The sequence below is a fragment of the Symsagittifera roscoffensis genome, chromosome 8 (genome assembly GCF_963678635.1).
Source record: "Symsagittifera roscoffensis chromosome 8, txSymRosc1.1, whole genome shotgun sequence".
Taxonomy (NCBI): domain Eukaryota; kingdom Metazoa; phylum Xenacoelomorpha; order Acoela; family Convolutidae; genus Symsagittifera; species Symsagittifera roscoffensis.
This window is the reverse complement of record NC_087069.1, coordinates 29,382,059-29,402,253: the sequence shown is the minus strand read 5'-3', so window position 1 is coordinate 29,402,253 and position 20,195 is coordinate 29,382,059. Positions and strand designations below refer to the sequence as shown.

Sequence of the window (20,195 nt, the reverse complement as noted above, 5' to 3'; positions counted from 1 at the left end):
TAAGGTCTGAAGCAACGGACCCAGCAATATTATTCCAAACCAACGCAAAAAAAGCATACGCTCTGAGGTATCAAAACGATGGGTTTCAATGTTTGATGAAAATCTGAATTTTGAAAACTTGAGAGATGTTTCAAAAAATAGTTTTTAAGGTTATTTTTTTTCATCGAATATTGAAAAACTATTTTTTGAAACATCTTACATTTTCCAAATTCATATTTTCAGAATAATCAAAGAGTCTTAGAGGAGTGTGTACCTTCTGTGGAAGAGGAGAGCGAGGGAGTTGAATCTGTGAGGGGGCATATGGAGTCTCCACTTGAGGGCATTCAACACTTCAAACTCAACATCCTCAACACAATCCATCTCCTTCTCTGAAACAAACAGTTTTTCTGGATCTTTCCCATTATTAACCCACCCACGTCTAGCAACATAAAAGCTCTAGCCCCTCAACAAAAACTTTACCATTTGCGGATGGAGGGGCTATATTTTGCTGTTCTTCTCGTACTAGACCAGTTTTTTAAAACCATTATTTTCGGCACAAATAAAATTTCAAAGTTTGTCGGAATAAAAATCAAATCAAGGCTGTAAGATCTCTTATTTGATACTTGAGCTTGTCGCTTAGCATGGGAATGCCTTTTTAACGTATTGAAAACTATTGAAATCTCTTTCCGGGTGGCCTACAGCAGATAATTACCACAATGTTTTCATGATCAAAAAGATTTCTAATCAGAAAGAGGCGCTATTTACATTCCAGCTCAAATCACGACTGAAAAAGCTTTACTATGCTTTGCAATAGATCACAAAGGACGTTTATTTGTGGTATCTGATCTCGCACGCAAAGCGAAAGCAACACTCGCATTTGAAGTTTAGTAGTCGGAACCTAAGCATATTCTAGCGAATAATGGGATGAATCTTCAAGGGCAAGGGCAAGGGCAAGGGTTATTCAACCTGTTTCTTTCTAGAAATAATATATCACCTGCAATGTCTAGTAGATCCCATAGTTGCTTCGTAGCTTCGCCTTCATCATTCAGGTACTTGATTGACAACAACTGAAACATCAGCAAAACACATCAGTCGCCACGCTTAACCAGATTGATATCAAAGTAACTCATGTGTATAGAAAACATTGATCTTCAAAAACTAGACCAAACAACGATTTTTAGACCAGAGGAACAGTTTAAGTTATAATTCAAATGCTCAAGCGAACCCACTGCTTTCGAGCACAAAAATTTACACAACAAAAAACTTGTTTTGAAAAGCGGAAGAAGTTAAATGAAAAAAAAAAAAAACAGCCTTGAAATTAAGAAGTACAAATTCGATGTAAGGTGGCTATCCTCTAAACGGGTAGACGCTGGATTAACTCGAACATAAGTAGATAGACTAACGAGAGTTATCATGAGGAGCTGTGCACTGGTCAGACTCTTTACTAGTTCGGGAGCCTCCTTGTGGAGTTTCTCCATGTAGGAGTAACTCAACAGCAGACTACTCGTGTTGCCAGTTCCCTTCAGCACCCTACACGCCACATCAAGCCAAAATTACATTGCAAATCAAAGGACATACATTGTAAACAATATCCCCAAGTTTGCCAATTTGATTTTTTAAATTTGTTAAAAATTGACAATTATATATAACAAAGCCAACAAGAAGTTGAAAAAAGTCAATGAACGCAGCAGAAAAAAAAATACGTTTTCGATTTTCTGAAAAAGTTAAATTAACTTTTGACACTATTTTTGATAAAACTAACCAAATTTGAGAAAACTGGATCAATGAGTAAATTTTTTTTCGCTGGGAAAGCTGGAAATTAAATTCCACTTTCGAAATTAGAAGTCGAAGAAGTTTTTCGTGACCTTTATACTTTCGCTGTTCGATAGGGGAGTTTGCCTTCCTCAAACCGCGAAAAAGTAATTTTGAGCTTGAACAAATTTTAAAACTTTTCATTAAAAAAAAACGAAAAAAAATCATCGCGATCTACATAAGAGTCTAAACTACGATGATAAATTGTTAAAAAGTAAAATCTATTTCGAGCAGGGGCGGAGCTAGGATTTTCTCGAGGTGGGGTGGATTTTCGAAAATTTGGTCAACCTTTTTTTAAGGCCGACCACAGTGATTTTCGAGCTCTCCCAAGGCACTAAAATGACCCTGTTTTGGCCAAATTTTCTGCTCCCCAGGCAAATTTTTGAAAAAACAGAAAATTTCAACCAAAAAATCGCTTTTTTCGTCGCGCGCTTCGCCTCAAAATTGGTATATATTGGCGCCAAAGGCGCCTTTAGATAAATTTTAGAGTCAGTCAGCCAAAAATGGATATCTCAAAATAGTACAAAGGGGGACCCTTTGGGTCGGCATGGGGTGGAATCCCTAAGGGGGCTGCCCTTCTTAACTCCGCCCCTAGTTTCGAATATATTATTTGTGCATCGCTTACCATTGAGTGTGTTAAAATGAGCAAGTCAATTAATTGTAAAAGTTCAAAGTTGAGCTTACACGTTCAGCTTTTCTAAATTTTTCATGATTTCGTCTTTCGACTTGGGACATTTTATGTTATTTTTGATTGATTTCGTTCCATAGTTTCCATCCATGTCAGAAAATAGATCACACGCAGCTTCTGAAACATCACATTGGAAAAAAGTGGAGCAAATAATAATTTCGATGCAAAAATTTTGATCAGCTTCTCAATTGGTCTTTTAATACGGGACTTAAGGGTGTTTGTTACCTGTAAAGTGCATGTAATGGTTGTTCATGTTGAACGACTTCATATTTAGTTGCATCCGAGATCTGAAAACAAACTCAAACTATAGTTCCTCATAATCACATTTAAATATCTACAAACACTTCAATGTAACAAACACTACGAAAATTGTCTCCGTAAAAAAAGTATCAGAAACAAAAGGAGAGAGTCAATTAACGATAACACCTTCAGAATTGACATTCTTTATGCCTATATATTTCTCCCGTGATCATTGTTTCAAAAATTACGAATTTTTTGCCATTTTACGAAAGATCCACTCGATCCGAAATTCTTTTTTCCACATCATGAGACGTTTCCGAAGTTTTTCATAAACTCGTCGACGAATTCATCCAGCTCCATGACCAGAGAGGTCTGTCGGGCGTCTTATACTTTTTCGAACAACCAAAATCCAACTTATTTTTCAACTGTTCATTACAATATGAGGACTGTTTGAACCTTTGATATTGCACAACAATCACTTCGTCTTTCATTATTTCCTAAAAAATGTTTACAACAATGATGAAAGCATGCAAAAATTGCATGTATCGATCTGCTAGGCCAAAAACAGACGCGGAAAGTCGCATTACTTGTGATACAACGCAAGTTCAGCACTGCAAGCTAGTGAATAGAAAATGAGACGGAAGTAAGTCGAAAAAAACGACTTTTTTTCGGAAAAAGTGAAACTTCAATTTCAAAAACCAAACGATAAACATAGCCACCAGTGAATAAATTGCGACCAATTGAGCCAAAATCAAATAAAAATGCCTCAAAAATTTTTTTTCAAACAAACTTGGAGCGATTCCAATCTAAAATTTTGAATGTTTACACAACCATCGACCTGGATGATTTGTAGAAAAATTAATCAATTTTGCCCTTAAAACGATACAAAATACCTTTGATAATACGATAAAACATAAGCCGAAACTATTTATAAAGAAAGCTTTAAACCAAAAAACAAACGAAAATATAATAAGTCAAGGATGGTAAATTAACAAATAACAGGAGTAAATCAACAACGCTTGCAAGAACAAGGAAAATTGCTCACAGCACAAAAAATCTCTGATGAGGCAACTGAGCCGACAAAACATGAGCATACATCGAATTTCAAACTTACTGAAAACAAACAAGGTCAACAAGGTCACAAGAAAAAGTCTACTTCCCGATTACAAAACATGCTATAGCAAAAGTGAATCAAATTTGGTATAATTCGGCAGTAAGTGAGAAGCCAAATTCTACATATATCTTGTCAATTTTTTGCAGAAACGGAAATTAGGTAACTTGCACGGTTATGGAAACCGACTATGGAAACATTATGGAAGACTCAAAATTAGGATTTTTTAAATACAATAGAACCGTATAACAATTCCTGGGTTACAGTGTCTAAAATCTAGACTACTCGGACCACCCTGCCACCGGTTATAACGGTTACCGGAAGTGCAAATTGCCCCATTAGAACTCGGTAACTAGCAAATGGAATGGGAACAAAATTTAGAATGTTAGACCTAAATGAGGCAAGCTAAAGCTAGGGAAACCCAGACCACGTGGGCTCTATTTTCGGTGTTACGCCCAAGGCAAACAGTCCCCACCTCGACTTCCGGAAGTAGTTTATTAGGCCCCACTGAACGCAGTGAGGCTAAATTATGCGATATGATAGGCAGTGACAAAGGATATCATGTTTTATAATTTAAGCCAAATCGGACGGTTGGACCGGAAGTTATAAGCATTTGGGAGAAGCACCCTTAAGACCGGCCATGTACGCAAAATAGCGGCAATAGGCACTAAACACAAAAAAATCCACTTCTGAGTAAAACCCCGGCTTCTTCAGGTGTTATTATCCTTTTCCAGGGAAAAAAGATATTGGACCTTAGAAATGGGATAACGTGGGAAGTACTAATAGGATACGAATGAAATTTGGTAGGTAAGAACTTCTTGGGACTCTGAACTAAAATATGGATGTTTGGGTCTGGCGTTTTAAATGACCTTTAGGAACTTATTACCAAAATTTATTACCTCGGTTGACCTTTAAATGACCTTTAGGGATTTATTACCAAAATCGCATACAAAACACAGGGATAAACAAAAAGTGGCGCCTTCCCGAGCCCCAACCCTTGGTAAGTAGAAATCGGGAAGCTGAAAGGGATATAGCTTCTAAATGTTAATATTGAAGTAGTGGAACTCAATAAAGACGACCTAACCAACATTGAGTTCAGCTTAGCTCGGCGCATGAGCTATTAATAAAACTCAATTAGGGTAAAGAAAAGTAGTTCCAGAAGAAACTGGCAGTAACAGGATCGTACCACGGGAAGTAGATCTCCTAAATAACTTGAAGGACGATATATTTAATTAGCTCACAGGAGGTGACTTCATGGTACAATTTGACCCCTATTAAGCGAATTACGTTCCCCAAGAGCTAAAAGATAGGGATTTGAAAAGAGTATAGATCGGAACTTGGAATCGAATAGCGACCCATGAAAGCGTTTTCACTTACCCCAGGGAAGTCGGAATGTTAACGGGACAAGTAAATTATAACTTTGGGAAGTTGTTTAAGTAAACATAACTTGGTTTAGAGAAGCTGGACTTGATATTTGCACAACTTGGTTAAAGATACCTATAGTGAACTTGGAATTCAAAATAAGTGTCATCAAAAGAAAAATATAGTAAAGATCTTGCAGAAGTGTAGTAAATGTCAAGACTTGTGGGGACGATCATAAATCCAATTATAACTAAAACTCAAATAGAAAAACAGCACGGTGATTACTAAATAGCCTATATTTAAGCAGAACGATACTAGCTCTAGAAGAGAATAGTTGGTTCTCATCAGAGTTGAGAACAGTGACTTGTGAAGTTAAAGAAATCAGTTAAAGTACCTCCAAGGAATAGTGATCCGTAAAGACAATTAATTTTAGCAGGTCGAACTGAGTATTTGAGTGTTAATCGCTAGTTAAGATATTCTAGAGAGAGAGAGAATCGTTTAGTTGAATTATTTGGAACTAAAAATGCAATTACGCAATTGTGTTGATTGGTCGCGGATCCTCTTTTTTATTAGATTATATTCTGGCCACCTATAGCCTTCTGTACTTGGACCTATATTTTCTGAATTGAATTACAAATTCTTGCGATCGTGAGAGCGGATGAGACAGCTTTAAAAGCAGTACAAAAGGGGGCAAGTAACATCATACAGTACAGAATAGTTAATCCAACTTGATCTATTCGGGATTGTGGATAGAGGTGAATATTGGTCGCCCCGCTGAATTTACTACCCAAGGGACCACTTTTCAGTGTCGATAAGATAGAGAATGAACCTAGAGAAGCAATCCCCTGAAATCTACAACCGTTATTGAATGCGCACTTCCCTCCGGACCTTATGAAAGATCCTTGAAAATGCCTTAAACACGCAGCTAATCACATCGCCCTTTAAAATCTGAGTTTTATTCGGTTCTACTCAGGGTCTCAAATCTGCCCGCTACAGCCGGACATAGGGCTTTTTTGTTCCCTGTAAGCTAAAAAAAGACGGCTTTTACAATGGGCACTATTAACACAACTAAACCTCATACCAGCCGAAATCGAAATCAGCAAAAAAAAAAATAACTGGATTTTATGTTTTCATCTCGCAATTTTGATCTTTTTGATTATCACTGCAGTTCCCCGAAGATCTCAAAAAATCAACAAAACATCTATTCTAGTTTGATCTACAAAAATATCCCTTCGGATATAAAAAAAAACAGACATAACATTGCAGCGCAAAAACAAGCTATCTTACAACACAGATGCGAAGCTGTGCTTCGCAAAAACATTAGCGAGAAAACGATTTAAAAAGCAGCTCTATAAAGAAAAAGTAGAAATAGACCTCAATTTTTAAAAAAAATTGCTATGCGGCAATTTCAACCCAGCGACCTCAAGAATAAGAGTTTCACTTTCAAAGACGCTGAATGATCAAAAACACCAGACCCAAACTAAGCAGAGAATAGAAGCTATGAACATTCCAATGCTAGAGGTTGTGATTGTAGCAACAGTGCCGCCACATGAGCACATTTATTTGCGAGTATTTAGAAAAAATAGGTTCATACTAATACACTGCGCAGCTAGTGTAAAAACGATCAATATATCGAAGTCAGTCGGAAGCTAAAAGCAGAGAGAAGATTGATTTAGTGATATCAAGAGTAGAAAAATTCCCAGACTTTTTTGGTACGGTGGTAGGCCAGTAAACCGATGTATCAGTAAACGTAAACCAAAAAAGTTAGGACTAGATCAGCAAACCGAAAACTGATGATTCAATTACGCAATCAAATTAGTTTCAAAAAAGACTAGCGTGTTACGCATCTCCGATGCTTCGAATTTTTGACCACCCATGAAAAACCGCATATATTGGAAACCAGATCTGCAGGCTTTTAGTGTACTCTGACAGCACCCAATTACAGGAGTGGTAATTTCACGATTTATGATTTTCTTCTGACTTCCAATTTTCCGTCAAATCTCGAAAACGTCAAATCTAAATTCGAAAACTACAAATATTTTGGTAGTCATATTTGGAGGCAAGATTCACAACTCCTGGGGGTACCCTGAGAGCACCCAACTACAGGGTAAGGAATTTTAAAATTTGAAAAAAAATTAATTAATTTTTTTTTTGAAAATTTTTGAAAAAATCATAGAAAACGTAAAATCTCGAAAACTGAGGAGTCATAATTGGAGGCAAGGTTACCAACCACTGAATGTACTCTGATAGCTCCCAACAACAGGGTGGGGAATTTCAAACTTTGAAGAAAGAAGCTTTGTTAAATTTTTCTGAAAATTTTGGAAAAAATTACAAAAAAAGTCATATCTCGAAAACTACAAGCATTTGAGCAGTCATATTTGGAGACAAGATTCACCGCCCCTGAGAGCACCCAACTACAGGGTAAAAAATTTTAAATATGGAAAAAAAAAACATTTTTTTGGAAAGCTTTTTGAAAAAATTACAAAAATCGTCATATCTCGAAAACTACAAGGATTTGAGAAGTCATATTTGGAGTCAAGATTCGCAACCCCTAGGAGTACCCGCACAGCACCCTAATACAGGGTAAAAAATTTTAAATATGGGGAAAAAACAGTTTTTTGGAAAGCTTTTTGAAAAAATCACAAAAAACATCATATCTCGAAAACTACAAATATTTGAGAGGTCATATTTGGAGTCAAGATTCACAACCCCTGAGAGTACCCTCACAGCACCCTACTACAGGGTAAAAAAAATTCAAATTTTGAAGAAAAAAAATAATTTTTTTGAAAATTTTTTTAAAAAAACGTCATATCTCAAAAACTAAAAGAGTTTGTGCCGTCATATTTGGAAACAAGATTTGCAATCCGTGATAGTACTCTGACAGCACCCACCTACAGGGTTAGGGAAAGTTTGATAAATTATTTTTTAATTTGATTTTCTGAAAATCGTCGTATTTCTAACAATAAAAGGATTTGAGCATTCTTAATTCGAGGCCAAATTCGCAACCTTTTGGGGAATCCCGACAGAAATCGCACTATTGTGCTGCTTTATTTAATCTCGGTAGAAAAATCACTGAATTCAATCTGGAAAATCCAAAAAAATCTTAAGCATTGCAATATACGGTATAGCTTAAACGTGAAAAAAATCTTTCGTTGAACATGCAAAAAGATTACGTTGAAAAGGCTTAAACGTGGCGAGATAGTGAAGCCCGCATTTAAATAAATAAAATACTTTTACGAAATGACAAGTTTTTTTCCTTATAACAAAAATTGAATCAAAAAATGGAAGAAAACAACTATTCCTTTGCGCCCCGTAGTTTTAAAATTAATGTTCTAGTTCAGGAAACATTCTATAAATCTTTAATTCCATAAATGATGTAATTAGTAATTATTACGTAAGCCAATTTACTGGTCTGGTCATTTACTGACACATCGGTTTACAGTACGTACCCCAATTGGTACATATTAATGAGAGGAGACAAATTGCATATGGAGATTCAAATGACCGCCCCTTAAAAAAGCAAAACGAGATAGTGAAGCCCGCATTTAAATAAATAAAACACTTTTACGAAATGACAAGTTTTTTTCCTTATAACAAAAATTGAATCAAAAAATGGAAGAAAACAACTATTCCTTTGCGCCCCGTAGTTTTAAAATTAATGTTCTAGTTCAGGAAACATTCTATAAATCTTTAATTCCATAAATGATGTAATTAGTAATTATTACGTAAGCCAATTTACTGGTCTGGTCATTTACTGACACATCGGTTTACAGTACGTACCCCAATTGGTACATATTAATGAGAGGAGACAAATTGCATATGGAGATTCAAATTACCGCCCCTTAAAAAAGCAAAACTACTTCTGTTAAAACATATCCAACAGAAGGTTGGAAAAGAGTCAATGAACACAAAAAAGAAAAAAATACTGATTTGTGTTTTTTTTAAAACTTCAACAAGTTTCAAGAAACTTCAAGATAAAAACTCCACTTTCGAAAATAGAAATCGATCACGTTTTTTCGCAGCATTCAGCTTCCATAATTGGAGAGTCATTTTGTCTACCTTCTATCGAATGAACTGTCAAAAAGATCATGTATGCTTTAGGGCATTCATGTGTGCATTTATAAGCATGAATGCATTATTTTTCTAATTAGAGCATTGTAAGACTTTACCTTTTAAACAAAAGCATCACGACATATATAAGCGTCTGAACTACGTACATCGACTCTTAAAATACTCTTGCACTTTTTGTATGCTTTTTGATTTCATTGAATTAATGAACATAGCCAACAGACAGTCAACTTTCGAATTTCCAAGACTTAATTCCTCTTCCAATTCCTAGAACATTTTATAACTGACACTTTTATTGATTAAATTAACTAATTTGAGAAAACTGGATCAATGAGTAAACTTTTTGTTTCGCTAGAAAATCTGATGATCAAACACCATTTTCGAAATTAGAAGTCGAGGGCGTTTTTCGTGACCTTTAAAATTTCGATAGTAGTAGTAGGGCTTTTGTGCTCGTAGCACAAGGGGTTTCCCCCTGTCAGTTTTTCGTTCTATAGTGAAGTTTTACTTCTACAGTCATTCATTGTGCAATCGCAAGCAATTCTCCATGTGCACTTGTTCATTTGTTCGTAGTCCTTCTCAAATTTTCTCCAAAATAACCACAATATTCGCTTCTTCAGTCTGCTTGTTTCTCTCACGTCAATTTTGATCACATTCGCTAGCCGACATGTTTGGTAAAAGAATTCGTCCTCCAAAAATTTCTTTTTCGGCCTCTCGAGCTGAAACATACAACCGCGCGAGGAACAGGAATACGATGGAACATTCAACATGTCAACATCGTAATTTTTCGATAAATTTTTTGACAGCAACAGAAGGTTGTTGATCTGTATATACATTGGCAGTGGCAATAGTGAAATTTCGATTAACCGATCTTTGTACGAATCCATATGCGGAATTATCCATTCAACTATACGCCTTTGCACATTTTCAAGCTCCGTAATAATGTATTTACTCAATCCATAACATGGACTTGCGTACGTGAGTATTGGTACGATCATAGATTTATACAAATCCAGTTTAGCTTTTTGTCCAAAATTCGATACGCTTCTTTTTATCAAATGAAAAACACGAATTGCTTTGCAGCAAACCTTGTTTATATGCAAATTCCATTTTAAGTCACAGGAAAGCATGAGCCCCAAATCCTCTGTTTTAATCGATTCGTTTCCAAAAAGCAATCGTTTTTCGTTTTTGGACATTTTAATTAGGCAGCATTTATCCATATTGAAGGGCATGTTGTTTCTAACGGTCCAGTCATACAACGCATTTAAATCACTTTGAAAATCTATTGTGCTTAAACCCACGCTGAGAAATTTGGCGTCATCAGCAAAAAGTAGGGGAAACAATTGATCGCACATTTTCGGGAGGTCGTTAACAAAAACCAGAAAAAGTATGGGCCCAAAATACTCCCTTGCGGGACACCGCTAGTAACTTGTATTGGTGACGAGTTTACTTCATTTATACGCACGACTTGTACTCGATTTGTCAAGTATGATTCGATTAGTTTCAGTAGCCTGTTTCTGATGCCCGTTTCAAAAAAAAATTTCAAAAGCATACCATGATCCACTCTGTCAAAAGCTTTACTGTAGTCAGTAAAGATTATATCAACATCATGTTGACTTTCAATGCCCTGGTACACTTTTTGCAAAAAGATTATCAATTGTAGAATCGTTGATCGTCTTTTCCTGAAGCCGAACTGAGCTGCGCGAAAAAAAGAAAGGTAATGATCGTATAGTCGTCTAAAAATAATCCTTTCTAGAATTTTCGAAGCTATTGATAACAGAGATACCGGTCTGTAATTTGTAACATGGCATTTATCGCCTTTTTTAAATAATGGACTTAAAATTGCTTGTTTCCAGTCGTTTGGAAAAATGGCTGTTTGGAAAATTTTTCTGAATAACTGTGAGAGAGAATTAGAAAGAGTAATGCACAATTTTTTATACAATATTGGTGGAATTTCATCGGGTCCCTTACTCTTGTTTATGTCCAAGTTCATGCAAATTTCAATTACTTCCTTTTCGAAAAAATTTACAGTGGTAATCAATTTTACGCATTCTTTTCCATTACACCCTTCAATAAATTTTGTCGATTTTGTATACACGGAAGAGAAGAAGATAGAAAATAGTTCTGATTTACCCTTGTCCGTCTCCTCCGAGACAGACTCGTAAAACATTTTCCGCGGGAGATTTGACTTCCTAAATGCTTTGAAATACTTGAACAATTTTGACGATGCTCGTTCTGCAGCCAGCTCTTGTTCGTATTCAACTTTGTCAGTTTCTGCACTGGTATCGACTAAATCAGCTAATGCTATGACCTTGTCATGAAATTCTGGAAAATTCTTCCGCGCAGTTTTAAGGCACTTTATGTAATGCGATGTTTTTTGCGTAATCCACGGTGGTAGCGACATTCTGTGCGCTGTTCTCCTTGGTACATTCTGAGATATTGCGGTATTGAGCCAGCTATACCATAATTCCAGAACTTTATTAGGATTCGACCAACAGAAAGGTTCGAATTTCGTTTTATTCAACGTTTCTCGTAGTTTTCCAAAATCGCCTTTACAGTAGCTATAAATCAAATCTTTGCAGCAATTTCGCTGCAACAAGGACGATATTTCAACGTTAAACTTAACTTTGATCGGGAAATGATTCGAGAGTTTGCTAAAATAGTTATCCCTTTGAATGTCTTCAATATTCACTATCTGTATGTTTTTTCCCACTAAAATCAAATCTAGAATACCAGTTGCAGCAGTTTGGAACGAGATTTTTTGTTGCAAACAATATCGATCAATTATATCAAGAAAAATATTTTCTTGCTCAACAGCAGATGAAAGACTCGTCCAGTTTATTGTTGGGAAATTGAAATCCCCGTATATTATTACTTCATCAAAATTATTTTTGATTTTTTGCAAACATTTAAACAAGTTTTCAATATCAGCGTTCGTGTAAACGTAAGTACTGTTTGAGGGTGGTAAATAACAGCAAACAATAAGTATTTTCTTTTTACATAAACAAATCAGGCACGCAGTTACTGAACCATTATCTTCAAGATTCAATTTAACTTGCTCAGAGTTGATTTCATTTTTCACGCAAATCATAGTCCCACCGTGTGCTGTTGTTCCGGATTTTGCTTTTCTATTCGATAAAAAACATTGATATTGAGGTATAAAAAGTTCGCCTTCTGCAATATCGCCTGTGAGCCATGTTTCTGATATACATACAATATCAACAGCATTTACTAGCAGAAAATTCGAAAAAATTCTCCTTCGATCCGATTTATATAAACTTCTAATGTTATAACACAACATGCTTAGTTCACCAGTTGAATTTTCTAGTCACTCATCAATTACTACTGCTTGGTTATTTAAATACAAAATTCCATTTTTGATATGAATGTTCTTTGGATCATGTTGGTTTGTATCTAATAACTCTCTTCTTTTTTTCAGAAGTGTTCGCTCTTTCATTTGCTCTTCTTTGTTTAAAGATTTTGAAACAAAAACTCGATAGGCCTCATCGTTGTATGTTGGTTCGAAAACTTTAAGCATTGGTGCACGTGCTAAAATTTTATCAACCGTATAAGTATTTGAGAACTTAACAAGAATTTGCCTTGCTCGAGGATTTTGTTAATTGTATTTGCCAAGCCTACGGAAACCGGATATATCTTCTTTTCCAACACAGATAATGTACAACATCAAATAACTGTTTTTCATCGTGTTCAAAAACTTCTTTTCGGTTTGGTTTTTTAGGGGCATCGCTTATTTCAGGCAAACCGCTGAACCTTAACTAAGTGAATATTCAGCATTATTTTTCACAATTGAAGAATACTTAGCTTCGGGTTCTATGGCAGTTGGTGTCAGTGCCGTCACAGCAGACTTAACACTCTCCACTGTGGCCTTCAAGTCTGCAATTTCCTTGGTGACCTCTGCGGAGATGTTGTTTTTCAGTAAGTTGCATTGTGCTGATGGAAGGCATGTGTCACAGAAAAACATCACATTTTTGGCCCTCGCCAAGAATTTGTACTCGTCGTTCGAGTATCCAGCACACCCACCGTGAGTCCATTTTTGGCAGCTCTCACACAGAATCCAGTTTTCTCCATTTGGTTTGGTACAAACAGTACAGCAATCACTCTGTTTGGATGCCAATCTATTCCTCGTCTCAGGCATTACGTTATATGAAACTATTTAATAAGTTTTTATAAATAGTTGAGTTCGCCTTTTTTAACAAGAAATGAAATGAATTGAACTTCCTATATCGCGATCAAAAATTGGAAAAAAAGATTCCGAACTAAATAACTTAGAACATTAGAAAATTTACGTGGATCTTTCGGAAAGCTAGAAAGAAGTCGAACTTTCAAAAAAGTCGTTCTGCGGGAACTTACGGGCAAAAATAAGCAGACAGACAAAAAGTCTAAAATGACCAAAAATTTTCAGTTTGCAAAGAAAAAATCAGATTCCGAGTGCAATTGAACTCCCGGGTTTTGTCGTCAAGAGTGGGTCCTACGGGAATTCAGCCGGCAAAATTAAACGGAATAAAGATAACCCGAAAGCACCGATTTTGCAAAAAAAAACTGGTTCCGGTCGGATTTGAACAACAAGCCTTTGCAGTCGCCATATGTTCACTCTTCGCCATATGCACCAGGTGGTTGATTGAATTATAATTTACAAAAAAGGAAGTATATGAGTGAGTCCAGGATACAGGAGGTGAGTCCTCTGGGACAAAGTCTAGTGTCCGATTGCAGTAATATTGCTTATCGCAAGGGTAATCATTTCTATCCATACGGTTGGATATTAGATCAATCTTCCGTCAGATCCTATTTCCTGTTCTCATTCTCGCACGGGTTAATTGCATGACCTGATAGATAAGTCGTACGTATAGCGCTCGGTTCTCAGTCTAAAACTTGGGAAAACAATCTCAATTCTCTTATGAAGAAAGCAAGTTTTTAGATATTCGTTTTTCAATACTTGGTAGACTACTTAAAAGCTCGTTTCCTGCTCCCACAACACATTGCTCCATTTCCAGTTTGGCAGCAGCTTGATCAACTTTATCAGAAAATCCATATTTGTCTTTGATTTTATCTTGACACTGAGCTACAGACCGTGCCAAGCGGTTTTGAAGGTCGCGTACTTCAGATTCCACAAGTTTCTAAAACATTTTAATAAAAAGGTAAATTATAAAGGGGGCCCTTCCGTTTAGGTACCATCTACCTACGATCCCGTGCCTGGTAAGTCGCTTAAAATCTAAGCGATGATCAAACACTTACCTGCGAATTCATAATAGGATCCTGACATCTGTCGACACAGCTCTGTACACTTTCGGTGCTACTTTTATCGTCGCAGCATTTCGCACTGCACAAAAAAGCAGATCTCTGCATAGATCTCAAATAGCTGCGATCGATTCTGCCCAGCATGTCTTCAACACTTGTTTGAATTTTGCGCTGGAACTGTTCGAACTCAAAACTCATATCTGAAATAAATTTGATCGTCATAAGAAAAAGTTTTCAAATAATAATAATCATAATAAACAAGAATTTAGGAAAAATAAATCCAAGGGAGTTAGCTCCCTTTCAGTTTTTGTCAAATCAAAAGTTTTAAAAATTTAGTTTTCTAATGGTTTTACAGTTCATGCTTCGGCAGTCAATTCTCCACGAGCATGGATTGTTTTCGTTGAATTTTTCTCAAAAAAATCTCCAGAAAACATTCGTTATTAGTTCTTTAATGTTTTCGAGCTCCATGGCATCGAATTTGAGGTGTTCATTCAAGGCGTTCGTAATATAGCAGGCTCTCAGGAAAAAGTCAGACTCTGATTTTGCAGTCGAAATTGTTTTCTTTCGTATTTTTTCATGCTCGAATATCTTGTTTGTCCTTTTTCCTTAACACTTATGAATTTTTTCCATTGTAGGTCAGTTTTTCCAGTTAGGATTTTGTGCAGTAGCAGTGGAATGTGTAATTCATGATAAAGTGATAGAGAAAGGATATGTAGGGAAATCAATCGATCTTTGTATTCTTGAGTTGGACTCAATATCCATGATGTTGCTTTCTTTTGTACACTTTCAAATATTTTGAGAGTTTCCATAATTATGAGCCATAACTTACAATAGGTGCAACATATGATTTCTATGATTTTAATTTCATGGCCTTTGTTGTTATTTTGGACATGTTTCTTTTCACAGAGCAAAAATCCTTCAGAGCTTTGTCAGATCTATTTGTAGCATTTCCAGTCCAACTTAATGTGCTAGTGATTATAAGACAAAAATCTTTCATTTCTGCTGTTTCTTCAAGAACAGTTCCATTTACTTCAGCTTTTGCATTTCCTTTCACACTGAAAATTTATGTTTTTGACACAATTACTGCCATAGAATTTTTTACACACCAATTCCAAATTCTCTTCGCATCGATATTTAAAATTAATGGGTCATTGCAAATAATATGTAATCGCGTGCGTAGCCAAAACTTGATAACATTGCACAATCTGGTAGGTCAGTTATATAGAGAATAAACATCAAAGGTCCGAGAATTGGCCCCTGAGGCACACCACTGTGTACTGGTAATGGCTCGGATACTGCTTGCCCAATACGAACGGTTTGTTTTCTATCTGTTAGATAAATTTTTAGTAGATTTGAACATTGTCCTGTGAAACCAAAGCTCCTAATTTTTTCAATTATCATTGCGTGATTCACCTTGTCGAATGCCTTTTGGAAATCTAGGTAGAGGCAAGCCAGGTAATTTGTTTCGATGTTATTATAGTAAGTATATAACTCATGGAGATACTCAATGAGGTTTGTAACAGTAGATCGTTTTTGTCGGAAGCCGTGATGTGAGTTTGAGATGCTGAATTTTACTGATGAAAACATTTTATCGAAAATTAGTTTTTCTAACACCATTGAGATAACCGTTAGCAGATTTATTGTTCGGTAGTTTGAGACAAGTTGTTTAACTCCCTCTTTGAAGATAGGAACAATTTCGCTTATTTTCCATGTTGACGGAAAAACACATTTTTAAACAATTACATACAGGGATACAGGGATTCAGAGATGAATAGCTTAATTTTTTCAAAAGAATGTTTCCTAAGGCTATCAGGTTCTTTGGCTTTGTTGATATTTTGGATCAACAGTGATTTTTTTCAAAGATTTTTTTGATTTCCTTTGCGGTAAAATGGAAATTCGCTATTTTACATTCATGAGAAGGGTTATTCTTGCCTAGATAGAGGGAGTGGCTAAAAACTGACTGAAAAAATTTATTAAACAAATTGGCTTTATCGATATTTGATCTAGTTCTTTGATGTAGCTCTTTGATCATAGGCAGGTGCATGTCGTAGTAGTAGTAGTAGTAGTAGTAGTAGTAGTAGTAGTAGTAGTAGTAGTAGTAGTAATGTGGATTCGGCCCATCATTGATGGGCACAGGGAGAGTCTCCCATGGTCATCGCCCATGTATGTACAATTGTTTTGCTATTCTTCAAGAAGCAGCCAACTGAAGCCACTAAGGAGATTATAAAACCCAATTCAAATGTTTTCGCACATTTGGTGCATCATCAGAATTGAAATTATTACAATTTAAACAATGATCCAAGATCAAGAAAACATAACAAAAATGCCCAAATGATTAGCATTAGCCTAATGGTTGTAATAAACATAATAAATAGTTTCATGTGATATGATACGCTAATGGTACGCTTGTAAGAAGAAGGCCCGGTACGGTAGTTTAGAGACAAGCTCGTCAAACCGCGATAAACCCCCTCTACCCGGACATCCCCGCCGGAATCTCCACCCGTCAAAAACCAGGTTGTAATCGCTTTCATTTCTTTTTCGTTATTTGTTTTTAAACTCCATTTCCCTACAATCCATTTAACAATCTATTCTTTATCTTGTTTTGTCTCTTTTGTACCCTGTTTAGTGAATGTCCGTGTTGAATTACAGGCCGAAGTGGCTACCCAAGTGGAGCAGGAAATTGATAGTAGGAACCTCAAGGACCAAGTACTGCAGCCCCAAAGATGTCGGAGCCACGATTCACTCGTACAGAGGTACAAAGCTAGCCGACCTTGCCGCTGCTGTCTCGCGCTACCCCTCACAGAAACTGAACTGTGTTACCATAGTAGCCGGCTTTAAGGATAACTCGTCTACGTTTTCAGACTTTGCTAATGATTGGAGTTTTTTAATAGATTTGATAATTCATAAGTTCAACCCAAATGTGCTTATTATCCCCAAAACCATCCTCTCTGCAAATAATCACTTTATAAACAGAAAACTTGGTGCTGTAAAATACTTTTTGTTTCGCCCTATTAATTGATTTTACCACTCAAGAATTCGAATTATTTCCCCAACCTAAACGTTAATTTTAGTGCTAATATGTTTTGTAAAGATGGTATTCAATTTTCTTTTTATGGCAAAAAAATTTTCAGTTTATTGCTCGCTCAGCTAACTTGTAAATATTCACCATAAAGTTATCCTCCTCGCTGCCAATGTTTGACCGATCAAACGAACTGCCATATTTGCAAACGCCACCTCAGAAAAGGAGGAATATGGTGTGTCATTTGCAAAGCATACATCCAGGTCTCATGTAGCGGGCTACAGAGCAGCAAATTTTATTACGATGGGTTCTCCTGCATACAATGCACCCCGAGAACTTTGCAAAAGTGCCCAACTCCACCAACAGACCGACAAGCACAGCCCCGTCACAACTCGAAAGGAACATCGCCGGCAATACCTGAAAAACGCACTGCCCAACGCAACACAATCTTATCCATCACCCCCAGCAATCACTACAGCCCCCTGAAAACTTATCGACCAAGAACTTGAAATTAAAATGAATGAAATATACAAGAATGTAGTTAATTGGAAACAGCGCTTCATAGTTCTAAGCAAGAACAAGCCCGCTTTCCAGTTCTTAGAATTACTGAACCAGCAGCTGTTGTCATTAGAAGAAGAAAGACCAAATTCTAACGTCGCAATGGAAGCAGCAATGATTTTCCCACATCTGCTGCTCCCCAAAACTAAATCAGAAACGAACGGATCAAATTCCAAAATTTTATGGAAGCAAGGCCTATTAGGCGAATTTTTCACTGAAGCGAAAGCTCTCCAAATTAGACATCCAAAACAGAAGAAGTCCGAAGTAAACGAGGAAGCTTAAACAATTCAAAAAAGTAATGAGTATCGAAAAAATATCTCCTGCCATTGGCTGCCTTTCAGACAAAAAAATAGAAGGAGTACTTCCCCTAAACGAATTCATTGAAGGAAAAACAGTCCTTAGTATCCTGAACGAAAAACACTCCCCAGCCAAAACAGCGAACACTAACTATATAACTGAAGTGAAGACACAATGCCATACCACCCCTCTATTTTCAAACAAATTAACGCCAAATCATTTCGAAAATCAACCCTGAAAACGCACGGAAGTCACGGTCCCTCAGGTCTAGATGCATGCGAATGGAGAAGGATATTAACTCACTTCAACCAGACATCCATTGAGCGTTGCAAAACAATTGCTAAACTATCCTACACAATAGCAAGTAAAGTTGTCCGCCATGAAAACTTATTGGCGTACAACTTGTTTCGCCTGATACCTCTGGACAAAAATTCAGGGTACAGCCCATTGGTATAGGAGAGGTTCTGAGAAAAATAATTGGCAAAACAACCGCCCAATGTATAAAATCAGACCTTAAAAATCTCGGAAAAAATTTCCAACTCTGCTTAGGCCAGAAGTGTGGAATCGAACATGCTATCCACAGCTTGAGGAACGAGTTTGAGAAACCGCAAACGGACGCCATACTACTTATCGATGCAGAAAACGCCTTCACCTCGCTCAATAGAAATTTTGCTCTACAGAATGTAGAAATCCTTTGTCCGGCACTACATCATCCGCTGGCCAACTCATATAAACATCCCTCAAATTTATATGTCAATAACACGGTTTTGACATCTACCGAAGGCACAACGCAAGGTGATCCCCTCGCAATGGCTATGTACGGAATTAAGATAATCACACTGATTGAGCTCCTGCAAAAACCAAATGTCACCCAAAAATGGTACGCAGATGACGGAAGCGCTGCAGGTGATCTAAAGAGTCTACGCGGAATACTGGACAACCTAGATGTCTCCGTCAGGACAATCTAGACGGAAAGTCTTTCGGATACAATGTGAAGCCTCCAAGTGTCAACTCATAGTAAAAGAAAACTGTCGTGAAAGCGCCATAAAAGTATTCGAAGGCACAAACATTACTTGGATCGGTTATAGGAACACCATCAGCATGCGGTAAGTACATGGAAAGAGAAAATGAAAAGAACGCTACCCTAACTGAAAAGCTTTCCAAAATAGCTCAAACATCACCACAAAATGCGTACTACTGCTTTACAAAGAGAGTTCGAAATAAATTGAGCTCTTTAACCACAACAACTACGGAAGCATTTAAGAAAATGGATGAAATTGAGAAAAACATAAGACAGCAGCTACTTCCTAGTAATACTGGTAAAAGCTATATAACCGATGAAGATCGCAACCTTTTTGCTTTATTACTAAGAATGGGAGGATTAGACCTCCTCAGTAACACGGCTTTTCCCAAAAACTATGAATCGTCACGAGCCATTTGTGATCCGCTAGAAAACAGTGATCCAGAAATAGCTGAAACGGAACAAACTCTGATAAATAGAAACATCAAAACTAAGAAGCAGAATATCATACTCTCAAAAAAAGACTAAAATTATGGAAAAATGCTAATCAGTGAAAAAATTGACAATAAATCTAGCGTCACAGAAAGGAGCATTGAATTGGCTAAGCGTGCTACCCCTAAAAAATACAATTTTTCCCCCCAACAAATCAAAATTTAAAGATGGATTACATCTGAGATATGGATGGGAACCACTAAACACCCCATATACATACCCATATGGAGAACCGTTCACACTGACCCACTCTTTACACTGTCCCAAAGGTGGATATACTAAAACTCACCTAAAA

General features: G+C 36.7%; 1 protein-coding gene across 2 annotated transcripts in view; it reads right to left on the bottom strand.

Annotated features, from left to right (window-relative positions):
- The window catches only part of LOC134853027 (uncharacterized), a 61,755-nt gene that overhangs the window by 3,253 nt on the left and 38,307 nt on the right, over window positions 1-20,195 (bottom strand). The window contains exons 1-6 of one of the 2 annotated variants that reach the window (XM_063868941.1): window positions 13,430-13,436; window positions 2,705-2,768; window positions 2,476-2,596; window positions 1,383-1,509; window positions 974-1,046; window positions 254-368 (exon numbers count right to left, since the gene is read on the bottom strand). In XM_063868941.1, coding sequence (XP_063725011.1) covers window positions 254-368; window positions 974-1,046; window positions 1,383-1,509; window positions 2,476-2,596; window positions 2,705-2,759 — 491 coding nt within the window. In that variant the 5' untranslated portion in view covers window positions 2,760-2,768; window positions 13,430-13,436. Of the gene's footprint in view, window positions 1-253; window positions 369-973; window positions 1,047-1,382; window positions 1,510-2,475; window positions 2,597-2,704; window positions 2,769-13,429; window positions 13,437-20,195 lie in introns of those variants that run through there. The other variant, XM_063868942.1, reaches the window with a different exon arrangement.